This window comes from Drosophila melanogaster, chromosome 2L (genome assembly GCF_000001215.4).
Source record: "Drosophila melanogaster chromosome 2L".
NCBI classification, from domain to species: domain Eukaryota; kingdom Metazoa; phylum Arthropoda; class Insecta; order Diptera; family Drosophilidae; genus Drosophila; species Drosophila melanogaster.
Window position 1 is genome coordinate 21,088,838 of NT_033779.5, and position 18,678 is coordinate 21,107,515.

General features: G+C 42.1%; 7 protein-coding genes, 1 long non-coding RNA gene and 1 other non-coding gene across 15 annotated transcripts in view; 6 read left to right on the top strand and 3 right to left on the bottom strand.

Annotated features, from left to right (window-relative positions):
* The first annotated feature begins 537 nt into the window (after positions 1-537).
* Positions 538-2,162, top strand: CG9259 (uncharacterized protein). Of its 3 annotated transcripts, NM_001273730.1 has the most exons (2): positions 538-594; positions 654-2,062. In NM_001273730.1, exon 2 carries the CDS (start codon positions 730-732, stop codon positions 1,996-1,998), a length of 1,269 nt encoding a protein of 422 aa, NP_001260659.1. In that variant the 5' UTR covers positions 538-594; positions 654-729; the 3' UTR covers positions 1,999-2,062. The 3 variants fall into 3 exon arrangements, with proteins under 3 accessions (NP_001260659.1, NP_610084.1, NP_001260658.1); NM_136240.3 differs by lacking the exon at positions 538-594 and having other exon boundaries at positions 710-2,162; NM_001273729.1 differs by lacking the exon at positions 538-594 and having other exon boundaries at positions 710-2,062.
* Positions 2,163-2,389: 227 nt separating this feature from the next.
* Positions 2,390-6,027, top strand: CG14397 (uncharacterized protein). The gene is made up of 3 exons (NM_001169556.2): positions 2,390-2,531; positions 5,572-5,800; positions 5,866-6,027. Coding segments are annotated over exons 1-3 (324 nt in total). The 5' UTR covers positions 2,390-2,529; the 3' UTR covers positions 5,959-6,027.
* Positions 6,028-6,128: 101 nt separating this feature from the next.
* l(2)05287 (lethal (2) 05287) lies at positions 6,129-13,592 on the bottom strand. The gene is made up of 7 exons (NM_136242.4): positions 13,333-13,592; positions 12,886-13,269; positions 12,117-12,771; positions 11,874-12,052; positions 10,634-11,808; positions 10,200-10,570; positions 6,129-6,575 (listed from the first exon to the last, which is right to left on the bottom strand). Exons 1-7 carry the CDS (start codon positions 13,422-13,424, stop codon positions 6,216-6,218), a joined length of 3,216 nt encoding a protein of 1,071 aa, NP_610086.3. The 5' UTR covers positions 13,425-13,592; the 3' UTR covers positions 6,129-6,215.
* On the top strand, positions 8,085-10,095 carry CG34136 (uncharacterized protein). The gene is made up of 2 exons (NM_001042906.2): positions 8,085-8,441; positions 9,747-10,095. Exons 1-2 carry the CDS (start codon positions 8,352-8,354, stop codon positions 9,888-9,890), a joined length of 234 nt encoding a protein of 77 aa, NP_001036371.1. The 5' UTR covers positions 8,085-8,351; the 3' UTR covers positions 9,891-10,095.
* Positions 13,593-13,748: 156 nt separating the features above from the next.
* On the bottom strand, positions 13,749-15,461 carry asRNA:CR43809 (antisense RNA:CR43809). The gene is made up of 2 exons (NR_073816.1): positions 15,197-15,461; positions 13,749-15,133 (listed from the first exon to the last, which is right to left on the bottom strand).
* Positions 13,906-15,484, top strand: CG9257 (uncharacterized protein). Its single transcript, NM_136243.3, has one exon. It carries the CDS (start codon positions 14,046-14,048, stop codon positions 15,087-15,089), a length of 1,044 nt encoding a protein of 347 aa, NP_610087.2. The 5' UTR covers positions 13,906-14,045; the 3' UTR covers positions 15,090-15,484.
* Positions 15,485-15,730: 246 nt separating this feature from the next.
* Nhe2 (Na[+]/H[+] hydrogen exchanger 2) overlaps positions 15,731-18,678 on the top strand; it is a 29,688-nt gene continuing 26,740 nt past the window's right edge. For all 4 annotated transcript variants that reach the window (NM_001273733.1, NM_001144377.3, NM_165355.4 and 1 more), the window contains exon 1: positions 15,731-16,171. The gene's annotated coding sequence lies outside the window, so the exon portion shown is untranslated. The remainder of the gene's footprint in view (positions 16,172-18,678) is intronic.
* CG46307 (uncharacterized protein) overlaps positions 15,731-18,678 on the top strand; it is a 28,342-nt gene continuing 25,394 nt past the window's right edge. The window contains exon 1 of the mRNA NM_001347785.1: positions 15,731-16,171. Coding sequence (NP_001334745.1) covers positions 15,798-15,926 — 129 coding nt within the window. The 5' untranslated portion in view covers positions 15,731-15,797 and the 3' untranslated portion in view covers positions 15,927-16,171. The remainder of the gene's footprint in view (positions 16,172-18,678) is intronic.
* On the bottom strand, positions 17,968-18,469 carry lncRNA:CR44056 (long non-coding RNA:CR44056). 2 transcript variants are annotated; one of them, NR_073817.1, is made up of 2 exons: positions 18,224-18,469; positions 17,968-18,158 (listed from the first exon to the last, which is right to left on the bottom strand). It is a non-coding gene; the product is annotated as a long non-coding RNA:CR44056 (long non-coding RNA). The 2 variants fall into 2 exon arrangements; NR_073818.1 differs by having other exon boundaries at positions 17,968-18,469.

Consider the following 18,678-nt stretch of genomic DNA (forward strand, 5'->3'; position numbering starts at 1 on the left):
TCCCTCAGCTGTTGATTTTCCCAGACTTCAAACACGCAAGTGTCCAGGAATCAAATCAACATTTGCCTAGGCGGATTAAACACTGTTTGCCCATACAAACAGCTTATTTGAAAAACTTACCAAATTAGCTGTATAAGTTATGACTCCCATAAATTCGAGCAATTTGTCGACAACTGGAAAAAGGCGTCGGCTGGCTTAGAAATGATTATCAAGTTTAATAATCATATTTAAATGAAATAATACAAAAAGTGTTCAAATGTAAGTCGTTATTAGTGAAAAAATAAATTTAAAATGTTCATTACATAAAATTTGCCGACAAAGGCCAACCTATTATCTGTACATATAAACATATATGTACTAATCATATACATATATGTACAAAATCTGTAAATAATTTTACACATCAAAATGAGAAATGCTTAAAAGAACAACTTAGTTACTTAGTTAGTTAGTTAATTTTCACGAAATACCTTTTGGTACCATCAGCTAAGCACCTGTTCGCCTCACCACCAAAAGCTGACCCCTAATTTCACGATCCCCAGTCTAGGCCAAAAGCAAACACCCCAACTTGGATTTCAGCTAACGCTTTCAGAGGTTAGATTGTACATACTTCTATTGTATATTTGCTGACTTTATCTTGGGACGGTTTACAGCAGTAAAGATTATAGCCGCACAGTGCGGATATAAAAGGTTAATGCCACCTTCGGAAGTCCAACAGGTGACTTCGAGATGGCGACTGCTTTGGAACTGAGTCCAACCGAGATTCGCGGCCTGTGCCAGCGGTACTTTCATCAAGATGTTTCCAATTCGGATACGGGGTTCGATATAGTCAACTATACTCTTAAGCCCACCTCGGATGCTCCAGCCGGATACTTGGGCAGCCACCTCTACCTGCACGTCACTCTGAAGCTTCACAATTCCGAGGAGGTCCGGCAGCTCACATTCTTCTCGAAGTCGGCGCCCGTGGGTAATGAGTCGCGAATGGAATACCTAGAGGATTTTGGAGTGTTCGAAAAGGAAATCGCTGTCTACCAGAACGTTCTACCCGATCTTCACAAGGCCTGTGCAGAAGTGGCGCCCAAGTGCTATTACGCGGACAAGAATCTACTGATCTTTGAGAACCTCGCAGATCAGGGCTATCGAATGGGTGCTGGACGGGATGGTCTGCTGACCTATGAGCAGCTCCATTGCTGTCTAAAAACCTTGGCCGCCATGCATGCTGGTTCCATAATCCAGGAACAGAGAACGGGACAAAAAATAGCACAGTCTCAGCCTAAATCAGTGGTGGAGAATGCCTATCCCAGTGATGTGTCGCCGGAACATATGAGGATGGTGAATTTTCAAAATGCCTGTCTGGTGCTCAAGGAGTTCATCAAACTAATACCCAAATATCAGTCCAAGTTGGATTACGTATTGGAAAACTTTACAGAAAAGATGTCCTTTATTTTTGAGGCCGTCAAGACCTCGGATGTGTACCAGAATACCATACTCCATGGCGATTTGTGGGCCAATAATATCATGTTCCAGTATGGCAGATATGGCGAGGTTCCACTGCAGTGCCGCCTTGTGGACTTCCAGTTGGCCAGATATGCCCCACCTGTCCTCGATGTCCTGACCGTTCTCACCATTCCCACTTCAAAAGAGTTCAGGGACGCCCATCTCAGTGAACTTCTGGCGGAATACTACCGGTTCATGACCGAGTTCCTGAAGCGTGCTGACTTGGATATAGCGCGTTTTATTCCAGAACAGACTTTCTATGAATCCGTGCAAAAGTTTCGAAGTGTTGGCCTGATCGAAAGCTGTTTGTTCTGTCACCTGGTTATTCTACCACCTCACTGCACTCAGAAACTGACCAGTTCTGTGGATGGCTTTAACGACTTTTTCACTAATAAACGCATAGAGATTTGCCTGGAGGCCTTCAACACGGATGAGTTGTACAGAAGTCGGCTGGTCGACATGATTGAAGACTTTGTAGATCAATTTGTTATAAATGTTTAGAATGGATTGGATGAGTTGTTTGTACAGGAGTCGTTTGGTGAACACTATTCAAGATACTGTGACTAAAAAATATATGTATATATATATATATATATATATATATATATATATATATATACGTTCTTTTTACAAATAAAAATGAAAGTGAATTTTCATGTTCAACTAAACAGTTATTTATTTTCAAAACTTTAATTATAGGCCTATAGTATTTGAAAGCGAATCCCTCAACCCCTGCCTACTTAGCTTTTTCCCATGCTTCGTTGAGTTTCCGTTTCGTTTTCATTTGGCCTCTCATTTTCAGTTTCAAAAACTTTCAAGTTGTGTCCAAAACCTGCCAGACGATCTGCGGCTTCGGCCAGTCTCTGATTGTTGGTTAACTCGAATTCAAATTCAGTTGCCATTTGGCCGCGTTCAAGTCAACAAGTGTCTTCGGCTCTTCGAATATCAAAACGGGCTCTCGGTCCTTTGATTCAAAATCCAACCGAAGCTGCTTTTGCGAATATCTTTATTGAATTTTAACAAGCTTACAAAATGTGAGTTGTTTAATTTAGTGCATGTTTAATTGGATAAATATGGTCAATTCTATATAAAATGTGTTTCATTATAGTGTATCAATGTGATCAAAAAATTACCGAAAGTAACATCAATTATTTTTAGCATTATTCTTTCCTGCAATTGGAGGATTGCACGGAAAAGATATTAACATAATTTTGAGATCTTAATAAATATTTCATAATTTTACCGCATCATTATTTAAAAATTTGTTGTGCTTGTCACCCAAAGGAGCAAGAAAACTGACACAAACTGTCCGCACCTCAACAGAAATTATAAGCAAAAAATAAAAACACATAAACAACTTGACCTATCACAAGAGCAAAAGCAACTACAACAAAGACTGACAAGCATAAAATGTAAAAAATACCGAAAGACGGGAGTACTCAACACATAATTTAGTTTAACGGTCACGTTTTTTTAACAAATGCACAAAAATGTCCAAGAAAAAAGCGTTGCTAAAAACCAAATCGAATTCATGAAGACCAGCCATAATAATAATAACAATAATGCAATGCCCAAAAAACTGTTACGATTGTCATGCTGTGTAGTGCCTTCAATTAACCCGAGCGAAGACCCAAAACAAATGCCAAATGTCTTACCCACTTACGCCATTTGGCTAATAAATATGATCCACAACGAGCGCATATCAATATTGACCACATACGTTGCAAAGGGGCGTGGCAGTTGGGAGGCGTGGATGTGACGAGGGGCAGAAAGGAGAGTTGCGTTTTGGTTGTACATACATACGTGATCACAAAACCTGACACAGTATTTTTAGTATCGATTGTTATGAAATTAGTAACTGGGCTTTATTGAATGCTAATATCATTTAACTATCATATATTCGACTCATTTTGTAAAACTAACCAATAAAGATGTCTAAGTACGTCTTTATCTTTGTAAGACACTCTAAACTAGTGACTTTATTGTCAAAACCCTTTTCGAAATATTACGAGGAACGACGTGTAGTACAAGGGGTTTAATTAAAAACATAATGGGAAAACGAAGTGGACATAAACTAGGGAAACACCATCCTCGGCGATGGCAACCTTGACGCGGCATAAAAAGTTCACACTTTCGAAAATGAACGACTACTTGCTTCAGTTGCCGGCTAACTTGTAATGAAATGAACGTCCAGTGAACATGGCTTTGATCATCTGTCCCATTTCTTGGGTCCCATCAAGGTTCCTGTGACCTTTCACCCATTATCTTAACCTAATTTTGAGACCCGGTTTCTTGATCCCGCTAAATAGGTAAGCTCTAAGAGAATTCTAACAGATACGTGGAGCATATTTCCTCATCGTATGCAAAATAGTATAAACAAATTTGTGGACGTTGTGGCACAACAATGATACACAATACGTCAATCTTTGTCAATTAACCACATGACCCAAATTGGGAATGCTGGAATGGAATGGAATGGAGCGAGGTGCACACTATATCTATATGTGTATATATCGTATACATACATATGGCTGTGAAAAGCGAAAACTGCAGCGAAGCGGTGCTGACGCCAATTGGATTCCATTGACCTAATCAGACCCAACAACAAGCCTCGTAGTTGCAGATCGCAAGTCAGTAGCCGGGGTCCCAGCTTGGTATACAAAATAACCACGAAAACCTGAAAATGCCAACACATTTTGGACTGCGACTGGGAAGGCTGCGCTCTTTTCGCATTCGCAAAACGCCAGAATTGCATAAGATGGCCGGTAAAACGGCTTGGATAGCAACCGCAGACGAAGTGCAGCCAACAAGTCAGGGGACATCACTTGGGTGTGCTCACAGGGGCGCTGAAATAGGGGGATCCCCAGGTGGGTGGCTAACTGAACTGAAATGCCTGGGTCAAAAATAACAGGATGGTGTTATTTCCGTAAAGAAGGCTATACCTAACGAGACTTTTCTTCAGACTTATTTGCATATTTCAAATGAATTTGGAAATTAACCCAAGAAAAGCAATCATTTTCTCTGTTCCCTGCCCGAATGAAGATATAATCCTTGAATTCGTTGTGCATTTTTTTGAAAAGTCTTTGAAATGCATGGAATGCAACCGAACTTTGAGTTGCATCATAAAATCGTATACCCATAAACCACAATTAATAAAATTCTCATTATCAAGCCAGGCTTTGGCGATCTCTACGCCTTGCAAAGTGCCATGAACCACCGACAAGCCATGAGTTGGCAGCTTGACCGAAGGGCGGCCATGTATGCCGGACTTTTAGTTTAGCCAACTACGAAAGCGCTTGTGCCGCAAGTGGCAATATCAAGTCCAAAACTTACATAATCGGCCAGAAACGAGCGGCGGCGGTCGCCACTGCCGGTTATCCAATTAAAAGCAAAGATCAGGGATCTTTTTGCAGCCATGGCGCTGGAAAATGCAAGTATTTCTGCAGCATAGTTTTTCTCCCCGCAGCACGCGACATCTAGGAAATGGCAAGCACATGACAACTGAGTTTTGCCACGGCAGACAAATAGAAACTCCCAGTGGATCCAGTAGTCGTGGCCGCCAGAGAAATTTTAGAAAATCTATTAAATTATGAATGGTTTTTTACAAAATTAATCTAATCATAGCCTTTGGCTAAACAGACCAAGTAATTGGTACTACATACGTACAAGTTATATTAAACCCACATTAAAAAACAATACATTTGCATAATACAAATGAACTTAAAGCGTATTAAATAGCGCTATACGGAGCCACACACATTGATTGCCAACACAGATTATTGGATCTTGGTTCGTCGTACGGACGTATGACTGTGATATATATAAAGCCCCGTCAGCTGACTTGGCCAACAAGTTGTCCCGCTCCAGAGAGTGAAAAGCGGTCATTTAGGCGTGGACTGGATGCGGGACTGTGGATGGGGGCTATGCGTGTGTGTGCGTGACAGGCGGAAACGTGTAGTATTATATGCACGACGCAATTATGTAATAATCATCATGATAGTACCTTAAGCCGAGCAAGTGTAATCCGTCAGTCAGCCGAACTTAACGAGGCGTGATCTTCTCCACCCGTTCAAGGTGCCTCCTGCCCGGTCGCTTCTTCTGGTCAGCTTTCATTGTGACGATGGTGGGTCTATCCGCAACGATCGAAGCTAGACCCCAGAGGAATCTGCAGCACATCGCCGTGGTGGAGAATGCCGCCTGGGAAAAGACCCTTCCGCAGCAGTTCCAGAACCCCTTCTACAATACCCCAAGGGTGAGAGATGCCCTGGCCAGATCCAGTTGGTTTGGACCCGGCGAGGAGGTGGTGAGTGTCAAATGTGATTAGCTTATTCTGATTCCCCTTAAAATATCCTCCCAATTTTCCTTTAGGTTTATGACCGCCAGGCTGAAAAAATTCCTCGCATGGAAATCTACAATGTGTTGTCTCATGCTGGTTTGATACCACGCCGGCGTTTTCTTTAAATTATGAATATTTCAATACCGCATATCTGTTGTAAAATTATAAAAATAAAAGTCAGTCATTAGTGTAGGAAAAATTGAAGTGTGATTGTGTGGTGGTATGTGGAGCCGAATTAGCAACTACATTCCAACAGGTGGGACCACCTGGGTATCCAAGTAAAAAACACATTTTTGTAATAAAACTTGTATTATCTCGCTGTCTTATACAAAAATAGAAGAATTAATAATTGGTTAGGAACAACTAAATGATTTGTTTACGTTCAAATCCTCAGTTTCGTCCTCAACGCCGTGATGGTCCTTAATCGATTATCAAGGCCCTGCAGGTCAGTTTCTCCCTCAAGCGGCAGGTCCACCAGCTTTTCATTTTGCTCCAGCAGCGTTTTCCGGGTGTCCAGCGTGTTCCTTGCCTCCTCACCCAGCTCCTCGTCCTCGTGCTCCCCATCACTGTCCTGGTGCCCCACCCCATTGCCATTGACGGTTACCCCATTGGTCAAGGCGGCATCACTCGCGGCAGATGATGAGTGCCTCGAGGTGGAGTCCGCCGGAATAAGCAGCGATTTCACGAATTCGCCACAAATCAGGCTCATGGCAGGCATCGTGTGGGCGGAAAGATTGACAAACTGTAACACAAAATATAACATTAATTGACATTGACCTTGCTGAAGTTCAAAAACTGTGTTACTATTGGCTGTGCTGCCCGATTTTTTTGAGAGTAAAAGTAACTAGAAAAAATATAAAGTTTTTTTATACATCAAACTAGGTAGCATGCTCAAAAAGTGTTAAATGATAATAATGCAGTGCTCTTTTAACGATTGTGCATTAATTATTGACCTCATGTAGTTGAGAACTCAATCAATGTTAGTTTACCTCTTGTAGAGTACTATCACGACTGTCCGTAGCTTTTAATAGGGCGAAGAACCAACACTATCAAGTGTGTACGTAAAACTTGATTTTTTGGGTGTCGAGATTGCGGTTCAAGTTCACGTGATTGTTGTTCGGCTTTCTGTTTTGTCATTGCTGAGTCTTTAAAATGTGCCGAGTGATATGTGTCTATTAACCTTCGCGCAAGCGCTTGTCGCCTGTGGATATCGTTGATCCATTTCAGTGCAAACCAAACAAAATTGGCAAAAACAATCCAAGTGCACACATGTCTGTCAATTTGTTAAGTGGCAAGATGCAAAATATTATTGTTTTTTCCAGGAAGACACACTTATTGATGACTCAAAGCGATAAGCCTGAGTTTAGTTCAGCTTCAGAAACCGACTAAAACTGGTATAAATCGTCGAAGAAATACGGTAACTGGCAAAAGTAATTAAGGCAAGTAGAATATTGCTCGTAGTAACAGTGATGTGAAAACTTACGACGCCGAACAAAGCGATCTTAATTATTGGCCCAACGCAATCGAGTGCTATTGGGGAAAACTAAAGTGTCACAAGCACGCAATGGAAAATTCTCGCAACAAGCTTCAATGGTAAATATAAGAGAAGGGGAAGAGTCGGTGGGCTTAATTCATGGCACAATGGCACAGGAATTAGGAACACTTATTATGAAATAAATGTACGAAACATTTAGAAAACACGAAACCATAATCCTTATTTGGTAAGTGCACAGTTATAACATTGTATATTTAAGCACAGAAAAATTCAGTTTTAATTTCTTAGTTTTACTTAGCTGCGTTAGATATTATTTTCATGTTCTCCGTAAGGTATATAATGTATTTTGTTTTTTTTTTAACTGAAAACCATATTTTGATATACCAGAATTCAAAAGGAAAACTTATTCTATAATACATAAAGTGGGAAAACTATTAATTTTAATCTACTGTTTAATATTGAATCTAATGATTTAAGTATCCGTCCCACTGTGCAGTGGTGGGTGGCGGTTCGTTTGCACCAGCCCCTCGTTGCCCATTCACAATGGGAGCACTGGCAAGTGCACAAGTCATCGTGGCAAAGAGCACAAAAGAGCGAGCTTCACTCGACTCACAGTAATAATAAAAAAAAAAATAAGAATTTGGAGAGCGGACGAAGCCGAAGCCCGTGCCGAAGCCGAAGTGGATGTTCGGAGCCGAAGTACCGAGCTGCGAGTATAAATTGCCGAGAGCCGCAGCGACAGCTCAACACTTTACCGTTGTGCTCCGCAGCAACAACCGTTAGCCGGAAAGAAGAGAGCCGGAAGCGCGTGCCGCTAAAGTTTACGGAAATAAAGGCGGACAAAGGTTCATCCTCGCCTGAAACTGACAAAGTGCCAGAATCCAGATTAAACGATTTACGAGCGACTAAAAAAAAAGGAAAAACATTTCGGGCGGTGCAGTGTGCATTGCAAAGGCATTGCAGAACTCTAAGAACACATCTCCTCCGCACCCGCATCCGGAAACGGATTGGGAATATCGGAAAATGTGGCCCAACTTTTTGGCTGTCGTTTCCCTACTGTGCCTTGCATTCTTCGCTTGGGCAAAAGCTGGACCTGTGCCAATTGTGAATGAGGTGAGCGGAAGACAGGGGGCCGACGGGGCACGGCGAAAACGGAGTAGTACAGCAGGGGGCACGAATTTGGGGCAATGACTTTACTCGCATTCCAAAATAAAATGGATGCCAGCTGCACTCTGCAGGAAGTGCAAACTCGCTAATTAAAAGTGGGCGTCGAGTACCGCGAGAACTACAGAGTGCAGAGTGCACTCTTAATTAAAAGATTGCGTTTGAACTCAGAACAGCGTGGGGAACAAATCCATAACAAGAAAACATTATATGGCAAGTGAAGGTTCAGCAACATAAATAATTTACGTAACATCTGCCACACATTTCGGTGAAACACCTACTTCAAAACTAAACACTTGTATTTCAAAGTTATTACACGATTAAAAACCCGAAACTGCAACCGAGGAAAATGATTAGAATATTTTCTGCTACAACTAATATCATGGGCCTATCATCAATGTATCTAACTAAATATTCTTGTATGCCATCTGGAAAACTTGCCAGCATATTAGTCATTAGTGTGCCTGGTTGTAAAGGATAACAACCAGGATTTTCGTGCACGTTTGTAGCGTGTGTAATTAATCTTAAGTTCTACATACATATAGGAGAGAAGACTTTTTATTTTTAAGACTCAACGAGACAGCCGTTTATATAATATTCCATATGAAAACGATCCCTTATCAATTCCCATGAAGACTTGACCCTTGATGGAATAAACAAAGTAATTAATGTATTATAAAAATAACAACTGATTACCGCAATGATCTTTGGAAGGACTACCCCAATTTCGAGGAGTCAAGTTCAGCTGAGTGTTTAAATACTAACCAATATTTTTGTCTAATCATTATTTTAGAATTCTGGGTATCATGTGATAGAACGTCTTATGTGAAGATCACCTCCGGGAGATCTTTGCAAAAACCCTAACGGCAAGAGCTTAAATCTAATATTGTTCAGTTGCTAGGCCGCTTTAACTCACACGATTTACACAACACACAATTGAAAGGCGGTTCCAAAAATAAAACGCGCTTTAAGAAAACTACGTTATAAATCTCAATGGAAATTATTTAAATTAAGTTGAACACTGTTTGGGCGCAGATAACAAAGCACAAAAGAAAACCGCAACTAAAAAACAAAAGGCACAAAAGTTTGGTGACTCGTGGCGAAACAATTTGACGTCATATTGAGGGAAAACAACATGTAAATGCCATAGAAACCCTTTCCGTTGTTGGTGCGTTTTCATAATATTATACCGTTCTTTAAAACACAATATTTGCCAAGATTAACTATATTTCCCCCATATAACGACTCTTCCAGCACCAACAATTGATGCCGAAAGTGCCTCAATGGCACTGCCTGCGCTACTTTAAGCATGATGTCCTGATGATGCGCCGCTGTCGCCACTTGCGAGTCCCTACAGCGCCACGACTGGGCGATGTCCTCAAGCGAAAGAAGAAATAGTATAAGGCCCACAGACAATCGTCCACAATACTCAAAACGACTGAACCAGAAGATCAATTAAAAGAACATTTTTTAAAGGATTTCTAACCAGACCAAAGCTAAATCAAATATATACTACCAAATATACAATTTCTGGAACTTAGTATAAGTCTAACCAATTGTACTTCATAGTTGAGTAAGATTTCAATAAAACGACTAAATATATAAAATTGCAAATTTGACTGGGAAGATGGAAGCAAACAATGAGGATAATAAAAATGTAAGTATACTAAACTACGGCATTGTAGGCATTTTAAAATTTAAACTTACCGCGTTAACGGCACTGTGTTCTTCCCGTCCCACGATCAGTGGTCCGTTTTTCTCCAAGGATTCACCGGAAGCCTGCTGCGGCTTGATCACATGGATTCCGAAAGTCGCGTGCTTCAAAATAATGTCTGTTGCGGCGGGCTGAGAAAAACTGATCGGTGTAGGCGCATCATCCGACGGACTCTGACCCGGTAGCGCCAGGTAAGCGATCTCCTGCGAGTGGGTCAGCATTAGCAGCGTTGACTGCGCCTGCCAGTCGATATTAATAGAGCTCTGCCTGGGCTGTCTCCTAGGCAACCAGGCCAAGCCATGTGTTTTGGGTAGATTACTGCGCTGATAGAGGGGCAGCGGAACATTTGGCTGAAACACATGCACTGAAAGATTAAAAGTAATGGAAATTAATTAAAAACCAAAAGAAGATAACATAATAAACTTACACTCATCGTTTTTAGTAATTACAGCCATTAAGTTGGTGAGCGGATCAAAGGCCAACTGACGAACGGATAGTTTTAAGCCCGCCTGCAATCGCAACGTTAGCAAATTCCATATGAGCACCCTAGATTCAGTGCAGACCGCCACCAGATGAGCCTGATCCCCAGCTCCAAATTGCACATGTGAAATCTGCGCCAGCCCCTGCAAGGGAGCCGCGCTAGCAGGGATTTTTTTGGCTTTAGTGTTGGGTTTACTGTTGCCATTCAGCTTACATTTGCCTGTTTTTTCCTTTTTCGGCTTACTACTCTCATCCAGCTTTAGGACACTGAACAGGTTCATAACATCTTGTGGCACTAGGTTCTCGAATTTCTGCCGCCGATTGTTCACATGACTTAGTCGCTGCTTAGCTTTGTAGCGGTGTCGCGTGTGCAGGCGATGCAGTCGGAACTCCAATTTCCGAAGCCTCAGCTTCGTGGCTTGTGGAATCACAGCTCTTTGCTGGAGATGCTGGAACAACCTTTGCCGATGGGCCAATGGGACAGAACATTCAACTCCAAAGCGACGCAGCAGTTGCAATTTTTGATGCAAGCCGAGTTCCGGCATTTTCATTATGTACTTAAATACCGTCTCCTTGGTGGTATTGTCTGGTTCACTCACAAGCTTGGCTTTGGCAGGAGGACCTACTATCAAATCCTTTGCCTGCTGTATTAAATTTTCATCATTACTATTTAGCAGCGTTTTCAGCAGAGCCCACAACTGCTGTCTTTGCTGGGTAAATTCTTTCCTAGCACCATTAAGTGGAGTTTGGGCCAATCTCAGTTGAGCTTTGGATATAACACCATCTAAGCCGGGAGGACAGCTGAGGGTTTGGAGAGGAAGCCGTGGATTCCTCGCATCATAAAGTGCCAAAGTGTTGCCATAACCCACGGCCAACAGAGACCCATCCTGGGAAAAACACAAGGAACCAATCGGAAGGTTTCGATAACTAGTCTGCGCCAGGCAACTCCACATCGTTCCGCGCTTATAAATGTTTTCTGAATCCGTAATGCACCATACTTTGACCACGTTGTCTTCGCCAGCGGTGGCGCATCGCAAATTATCCACTTGGAACTGATTTGAAAAGATTATTGCCTTAAAACCATTTTCATGAGGTAGTTCAATTTCCGTATTCAGAATGTAACTGCAAGAAAAATATAATTTCTTTGTTTATTATTGATCTAAATGAATTGTCAGCTTAAAAGTTACCTCTGTAGCCTTTCATTATAATGCCAGAATTTCAAGCGAACTTCCGCAAAGTTCACTAGATCATTGTACACCTCTCCGGTAGCCATCCAATTGATATTAAAAGCTGCTCGTGTAATACGCGTATTGTAGATAATGTGATTTGCCTCCTCATTATGAACATTAGTATCCACCACGCGAAGCTATGAAAAAAAATAAATAATATTTAATTATAAAACTTATGCATGAAACTTCATAGGCACTCACATTGTACAGCAAACTCTTGGTGTAAGCCGAATAAAACTGTAAATGTCCTGATCGGCCATTTAGTACCAGAGTATTGGTCCTCGGATTCAAACGTAGTCCCAAAGGAAACTTACTTTGTCCCGTCTTATCCTTGGTCTCGTATGTAAAATGCTGAACAGTGGATTTAATTATGTTATCACTGCCACTAATCAGCTGAATGGCATTGTCCTCTGTGCAAACCAATACATTCTCGTTGTCATCGCTAACCACAATATGACGGATCACACTGGACATTCTCGGCAGATACTTGCGATAGCCAGGCGAGGCCACAGTCCACTTGACCAGGACACACTCATGACCACCGCTGTAGATGCTCACGCCAGATGGCGAAAAGGCTAAACTGGTTACCTCCGTGTGATGCCAGTGAAAGAGCGTGTTGGTCATCGAGTCTTTTTTCTCGAAGTCCCGCCACACAAAGATCTGCCCCTCGGAATCGGCGGTTGCTGCCACCATTTCGCAGGGACTCATCTTCACACAGGTAATAGTATGTTGCTTGGCGCTCTTGTAACGGCAAAATGTCCAGGTCTCATAGTTCACAAAATATATGTAGAAGCCCTGAGCCAGGACAATGTACTTGAACTGTCCTTTTCCCACGTCTACGAGGGGAACGCGAAGCCTGAAAAATAAGAAGTATTTAAGACATGTCAGATTTTCCAATATTTTTCAGATTATTAGCAATGCATTAAGAAAAGATAGTATTTGGAAATGAAAACAAAAGGTCGGAACTTACTTCAGCTTCAATCCGCAGTTGACATCAATCTTTTCACCCGTGCTCGTGTTAACCACAAACCATTTGACCTGTTCACCAGCTTTCCCCTTAGCGGTGACAAAGGCGCAGGCTGTATCGCCACCTTTGTAGAGATCCATAAGGTGGCAGGTTAAAATAGTATCTCCAGGACCCAGCGTCAAGGACACAGTCTTTTTCAGCACACCAGCTCGCCAGTTCCAACGGACCAGCTCTCCGGTACTCGTACACCCTATCAGCAGATCTGGCTGCTTCAGATCCAATTCCAAACTGATCAGCGGCGCCGTGGCATCATCCAGGACTCGGGTAAGTTCGCCCGTACTGGTGGCATAGACCTGCACCTTTGTCAAACACCGCACGAACATGAATCTGTGAAACAGGAATCAGGATGTTACATACTTAGTACTATATAGTATTAGTTTGAATAATAACCTTCCATCGGGCGAGAATACAGGCGCATGTTCCACAATGTTACCGCCAGCCAGAAACTGCAACTCCAAACGGTCCTCGTCGTCGAAATTCATGATCTTACAGTCGAGCACTCGATGCTCTCGTAATCCTCTGTGCTTCGGCACTGTCTGTATGCAGGAGTTTATCTAAACTAACTCTTTTTTAACCACTTTTCGTGGGTTATTCTACCATCAAAATTCAATCACATCAATGCACGTGTAGCTCAGTGTGCCCGCGCACTGGGCGCCAAGAAAACATACTGCTGGCAATATACTGAAACATACCACATAGTGTTATTGGTCACTCTTGGGTGCTCATATAAAACTTGGATTTCAAAGATATAGAAAAAAAAAAGAAATAGGCAATTCAATAAATAAAAAGAACGCACGCAATATTTTCGAATTGCGTGACAACCTTCAAATTCGGCGAATAAAGAAATACTGTTAGATTTGTATTATGCGTATAAAAAGCATTTAGAAAATACCACTGCTTCAAAAATACTGGTTCCAACGAGCAGTTCTCTCTAGTTCTCTGGTACATGCGAAAAGGCTGCACTGTATATTTCTATACGAGTTTGTAAATGGATTTATTCCGGCCCCGAAAACCTGTCAGTAATAGCTAGGCGACGGAATTTGCCGAGGATTCAATACCGGAAAATAAAGCGGCCAGAAAAGAGGCTTCGCGAAGCAAGGGAAATGCAGCAAGGCGAACTCCGGCGCAAAAAAACAACAACAATTGCTGACATGTGCAACGTAGCATGCAAAACGGGGATTTTCCGGAACTACTTGCGGGCAAGTGGCCAAAGGACCTGGATGTCGGTGCTCCTGGTGCTCGTCCTTATGGGTACCTTCACAGCCGCGGAACCCCTGAAAGTTATATACGCGGTCAACGCTGGCGGAGATGAGCACACCGATCTTAACGGGGTCCAATACGATGCGGATCCTCTCAAAGGAGTTGGAATAGCTTCGGACTACGGCAAACACCTGCTGATGATCGGCCGGGTACAGGAACATGACGAGGTGCTCTACAGGACCGAGCGGTATCACACCACTACATTTGGGTACGATTTACCAAGCGATGGCGATGGAGATTACGCCTTGATAATGAAGTTCTGTGAGGTATACTTTGATGCGCCGCAGAAGAAGGTTTTCGATGTGCTCCTAAACCGCAAGCACACGGTTGTCCGCCAGCTGGACATCTACAACGAGGTGGGCAGGGGCTCGGCACACGACGAGATTGTGTACTTTAAGATCAACAACGGACGATTAAACTATGAAGGCGAGGTGTCCGATGTGCGAAATGGCCGCCTCCGGCTGGACTTTATAAAGGGGGCACTGGATAATCCCAAGATCAATGCATTCGCCCTGCTCAAGGGAGATATCTCCCAGGTGCCACGAATGCATGGTACCGAGGCGACTGAGAGGATTAAACCGGAGGGTAAGCTGAACGCGGAACAGAAGAAAGCTCAGCAGGTAGAGAGGGTGGTGCGCAACCAGCGGGACGACATTGATGAGGATGACGAGGACCTGGACGACGAAGAGTTTGAAGAGGAGCTTTCCGAGCAGAATGTCGACAAGCTGGGCAGCGATCAGCCGTCGCTGCAATCGGACACAAAGCGGTCTTACAGTGGCCCCCGCCAACCGAATCCATACTCCATGGACGACTCATCGATCTTGCTACCAGTTTTCATCGCCATCGGGGCCTTTATACCACTGCTGTTCTGCCTCTGCAAGCTGTGATCCCCATCCGTTGCTCACTCAACGCTTTCGCCTGCGTTGGTTTCCTGCTTTGTGATTTTGTGATTTTGATAAAAGACTTAATTATATACTTATCGTTTAGTTCGTACGTTACGCACTCCTTAGAGTTCGGTTCCCTTATTCCCAGGATGCAAAGCTCTCTAACGCCCTGTACTTTCCATATTTGATAAGCAATTCTTTTGTGTTCTTCTCGTTGACCACTGCCGTCCCAGGCTCGTGTACTTAATCGTTGAGTCACTTGATTTCAATTCCCGGATCGTTTGACCGCTTGACTAGGACAATGTGCGCAAAAGGTTAGATCGGTTTTTGAGACAGTTTTTGCTTGGGAACTGTTGGTTTTGAATGACATTGAATAAAATTAACCTTGTTTGTTATTGAACAAAAAGCTTTTGATTATTTTCATGATGGCCTGGATTGTGCGACGACTTATTCGTTGCCTGATAGGCCGCAAAGGATCTTGAATCTAAATTTTTCGGTACATGGCTTTCTGGGAGCTCAATGTAAATTATGTGTGTAAAATATTTTTCCCGTGTAAGACTGGTTCATTTTCCGAACCAATAACCGGTCTATCGGAAAACAATCGGAGCGACTGCCATCCCTGGCGGATGTCCTGCGGGGGCTGGAAAATCTTGAGTCGCGTCGCGAGGAAAATTCAGTCATCAACGCGTGTCCATCGAATCGGCAGTGAAAATGTGCCAGCGGCGGTTCTTCAGCAGCAAATACACCAGTTTCCACAAGAATCACATCAAGTTGTTTGCCGTTTACATGAAAACGGCGAATTTGATGCAAAATTCGAACGTGCTAAAGCGTTCGCTGTAAGCGCCGCTGCCTGTGCCGTCGCCTCCCCCTCTCCCATGCAAAAAAGAAGAAAAATTAACAAAAAGTTGATTCCCGGCTGTGTGTGCTAGTGCTTTCAGCTTAGTGCTAAATGGAAAATAAAACCCCCTAACGCTTGAATGCAAAGTTAAAATGTCGGAACGGAAAAACCCCAAGAAGCTAGTGAAAATCCTTGTTAAGAGTTATTACAATTGAAAATCCATTTAGGCGTGTCTAGCCAAATAACAGTAAGTTTCTTCCTCTCTTACATAATAATTAGCTGGCGTTCGATTATAGGGCTTTGTCAAATTATGTGCGACTTGCGAAATAACGGAACGAGAGTTTTGTATTACATTCTACCTACTTTTCGGCTCTCGATTCCTCACAATTTGACTTTACCAAAAGCAATAAGTCCTGCGAAAAAACATTCTGTCATCAGGTGCAGAAAAAAAAGTATCGTTCTCTCCGAGTTACCGTTACTCTCTCCCACGCGCCCTCCAAGGAAGTCGGCAAACAGATGTTTTTGCTGCTCTCCTGTGCGCATGTAACGGTGCCTATGCTAAACAAAAACAAATTGTCCATGCCGACGCCATTTTTACGTCACAGCTGCCGCTGCAACTCGTAACAATAACAAAAACAATAACATCTGCATTCGGCTCTCAAAAGCAGGCAACACTTCCTGTATTTTCGGTGGGTGGGAGTTTTATATAATTCAGAAGGCACCGCAAGCATTTTGTTTTGTCCTTGTTGTTGTTCCGTCATGCGGACAAAGGCATCAATAGCCAAGAAAGGATTTTCAGCTTTTTGGATAAATACATACCTCTATAAACATATATATATAAGGTATATATATATACCTTTTCTCTCCCATTTTTAATGCAATACATCTTCAGATAATGAATTGACGTGTAAATTAATCTTAATTTTAGAAACATTTAACAAAAAACACTTGTACATAAGGCAGTCCTAAGTAACACTCCTAAGTAACAACTTACACCTAAGACGTGTACTCATAATTTGCTATAACTATCAGCCAAAAATCAAATATTGTTCAATATATTTTTATATTATAGTTAAGTCGTTCCAGCCCAAGTGATTTGTCCCTTGACAAATAGATTTTAATGTAGTTTTGCTGCGCCAAATCAATAACTATTCTCCACTTGTCTAGCCCTAAAAAGCGAAGTGGATACTTAGTAGGTTTTTTTCTACCTTTGCTGAGGGTACATTTAATTCAGTCAGAAGCTTGCAACGCATAAAAGGAACTTTATATGGTATATGTGTGTTTGTATGTACATATACGTACATATATTCGTGAGGAAAATATATGGAAAATTAAGGTTTCGTTGTTTTCGATGATAAAATGTTCCTTTTTCGGGTCGTTTGGAAAAAGTCGGGTAGATAATTAAATAATATAGTTACATAACAATTTTACTGTTCGGCAACACTGCAAGGGTATATAGCTTCGACTAGCCCGACTTACTTATTCGCCGCGTTATGTGTCCTTTGTCCTTCGTCCATGGCCATTGCAAATGTGTTATGTGTAATAAAATAGTTTTATTCTGTTTCCAATGGCTTTCAATCTGTCTGATAAATGGTAGCAAAGGAGATGGAGGGGCTGTCTGATTTACTATTTCGGTTCGTCCTGCCGCGTGTCCTTCGGAAAATTCTGAGGCTTACATAATAGCCGGTGGCTGTGGCGGAAAAGCTTTAAGGCGTGCTGGTCGTTATTACTGTTATTGCTATTTTTCAGGCTGAAAGTTTAAACCGCACACACGCACAAAATATTGAGTCTAATGAACCTATATATATACATATATATATATATATATTGGAAAAAATTATTCAACGATTTTTAGCTCTCTAAACCACTAGAAAAATTATAGGAAATACAAAGAAAATTGTTCGATTGTAAACAAATCACAGGGTAAACCCTCTGCAAATATCAAATTTTAACTTTTCCCATTTATTCCTTAACTTGAAAATAAGTTTTTCTGTACAATTGCCATCGTGCCAGTGTTTTTGCAGTGTAGCAATGCTCTCTTTTGATCCATAAAATCGCCGTTAGGACCACCCAATCAAGGCAGCAGACGATGCAGTTTCGCCAAATGAACCCCCAGTCTTTGGATTCCATTACGTGCACTTAGCTGCAGTCGTTCAAGTACAAGGATAATGGGACGCCGCAGTCGTGTTTTCAGACCAAGATAATAGAGCTGCACCCACGCCATCAGAGGCCAACTGTGGATCGATATTATTGAAATGCCACGTTATTGAAATGCTTGCATCGAAAGTGCTGCTCTCACTTAGTTGCTCCATGCCCTTTGCAATTATCAAGGAATTACAATCGTGTTGTTATCCTTGCACACAGGCCCGGCCCGCAGCCATGTTGTGCCTCCAAAAAAAATCAATTTCCATTGCAGAGAAGACGGCTTTCCTGCCCTTTTGGTGGTCGGTCAACTTCACTTGTAGCAGCAATTATTCATTTCAATTAACTGCACAACAGTGTCCACAATGCTAGGAAATTGCCAACGATGTCCTTTTGAATTTCAGCTAGCTTTGTGTTTGGCGTTTTTACTTTGAGACAGAAGAGCATACTATGTTCACATATATGTGCATATGTTATGGTTTTATTGGGTTCGCTTGTTGAGGGGGAGATAAAAATATAGTTTCTATGACGAATATAAAAAAATTTTCTTTTTAAGCCCTTTTCTGTTCATTTAATTTACCTATTTATTTAATTGGTCCCAAATCACAACAT

Coding starts and splice junctions, on each gene's coding strand:
- CG9259 (NM_001273730.1), top strand. CDS start 730: ATGGCGACTGCTTTGGAACTGAGTCCAACCGAGATTCGCGGCCTGTGC.
- CG14397 (NM_001169556.2), top strand. Junction 5,801..5,865: donor TTGGACCCGGCGAGGAGGTG/GTGAGTGTCAAA, acceptor ATTTTCCTTTAG/GTTTATGACCGCCAGGCTGA.
- CG34136 (NM_001042906.2), top strand. CDS start 8,352: ATGTGGCCCAACTTTTTGGCTGTCGTTTCCCTACTGTGCCTTGCATTC. Junction 8,442..9,746: donor CTGTGCCAATTGTGAATGAG/GTGAGCGGAAGA, acceptor CGACTCTTCCAG/CACCAACAATTGATGCCGAA.
- CG9257 (NM_136243.3), top strand. CDS start 14,046: ATGCAGCAAGGCGAACTCCGGCGCAAAAAAACAACAACAATTGCTGAC.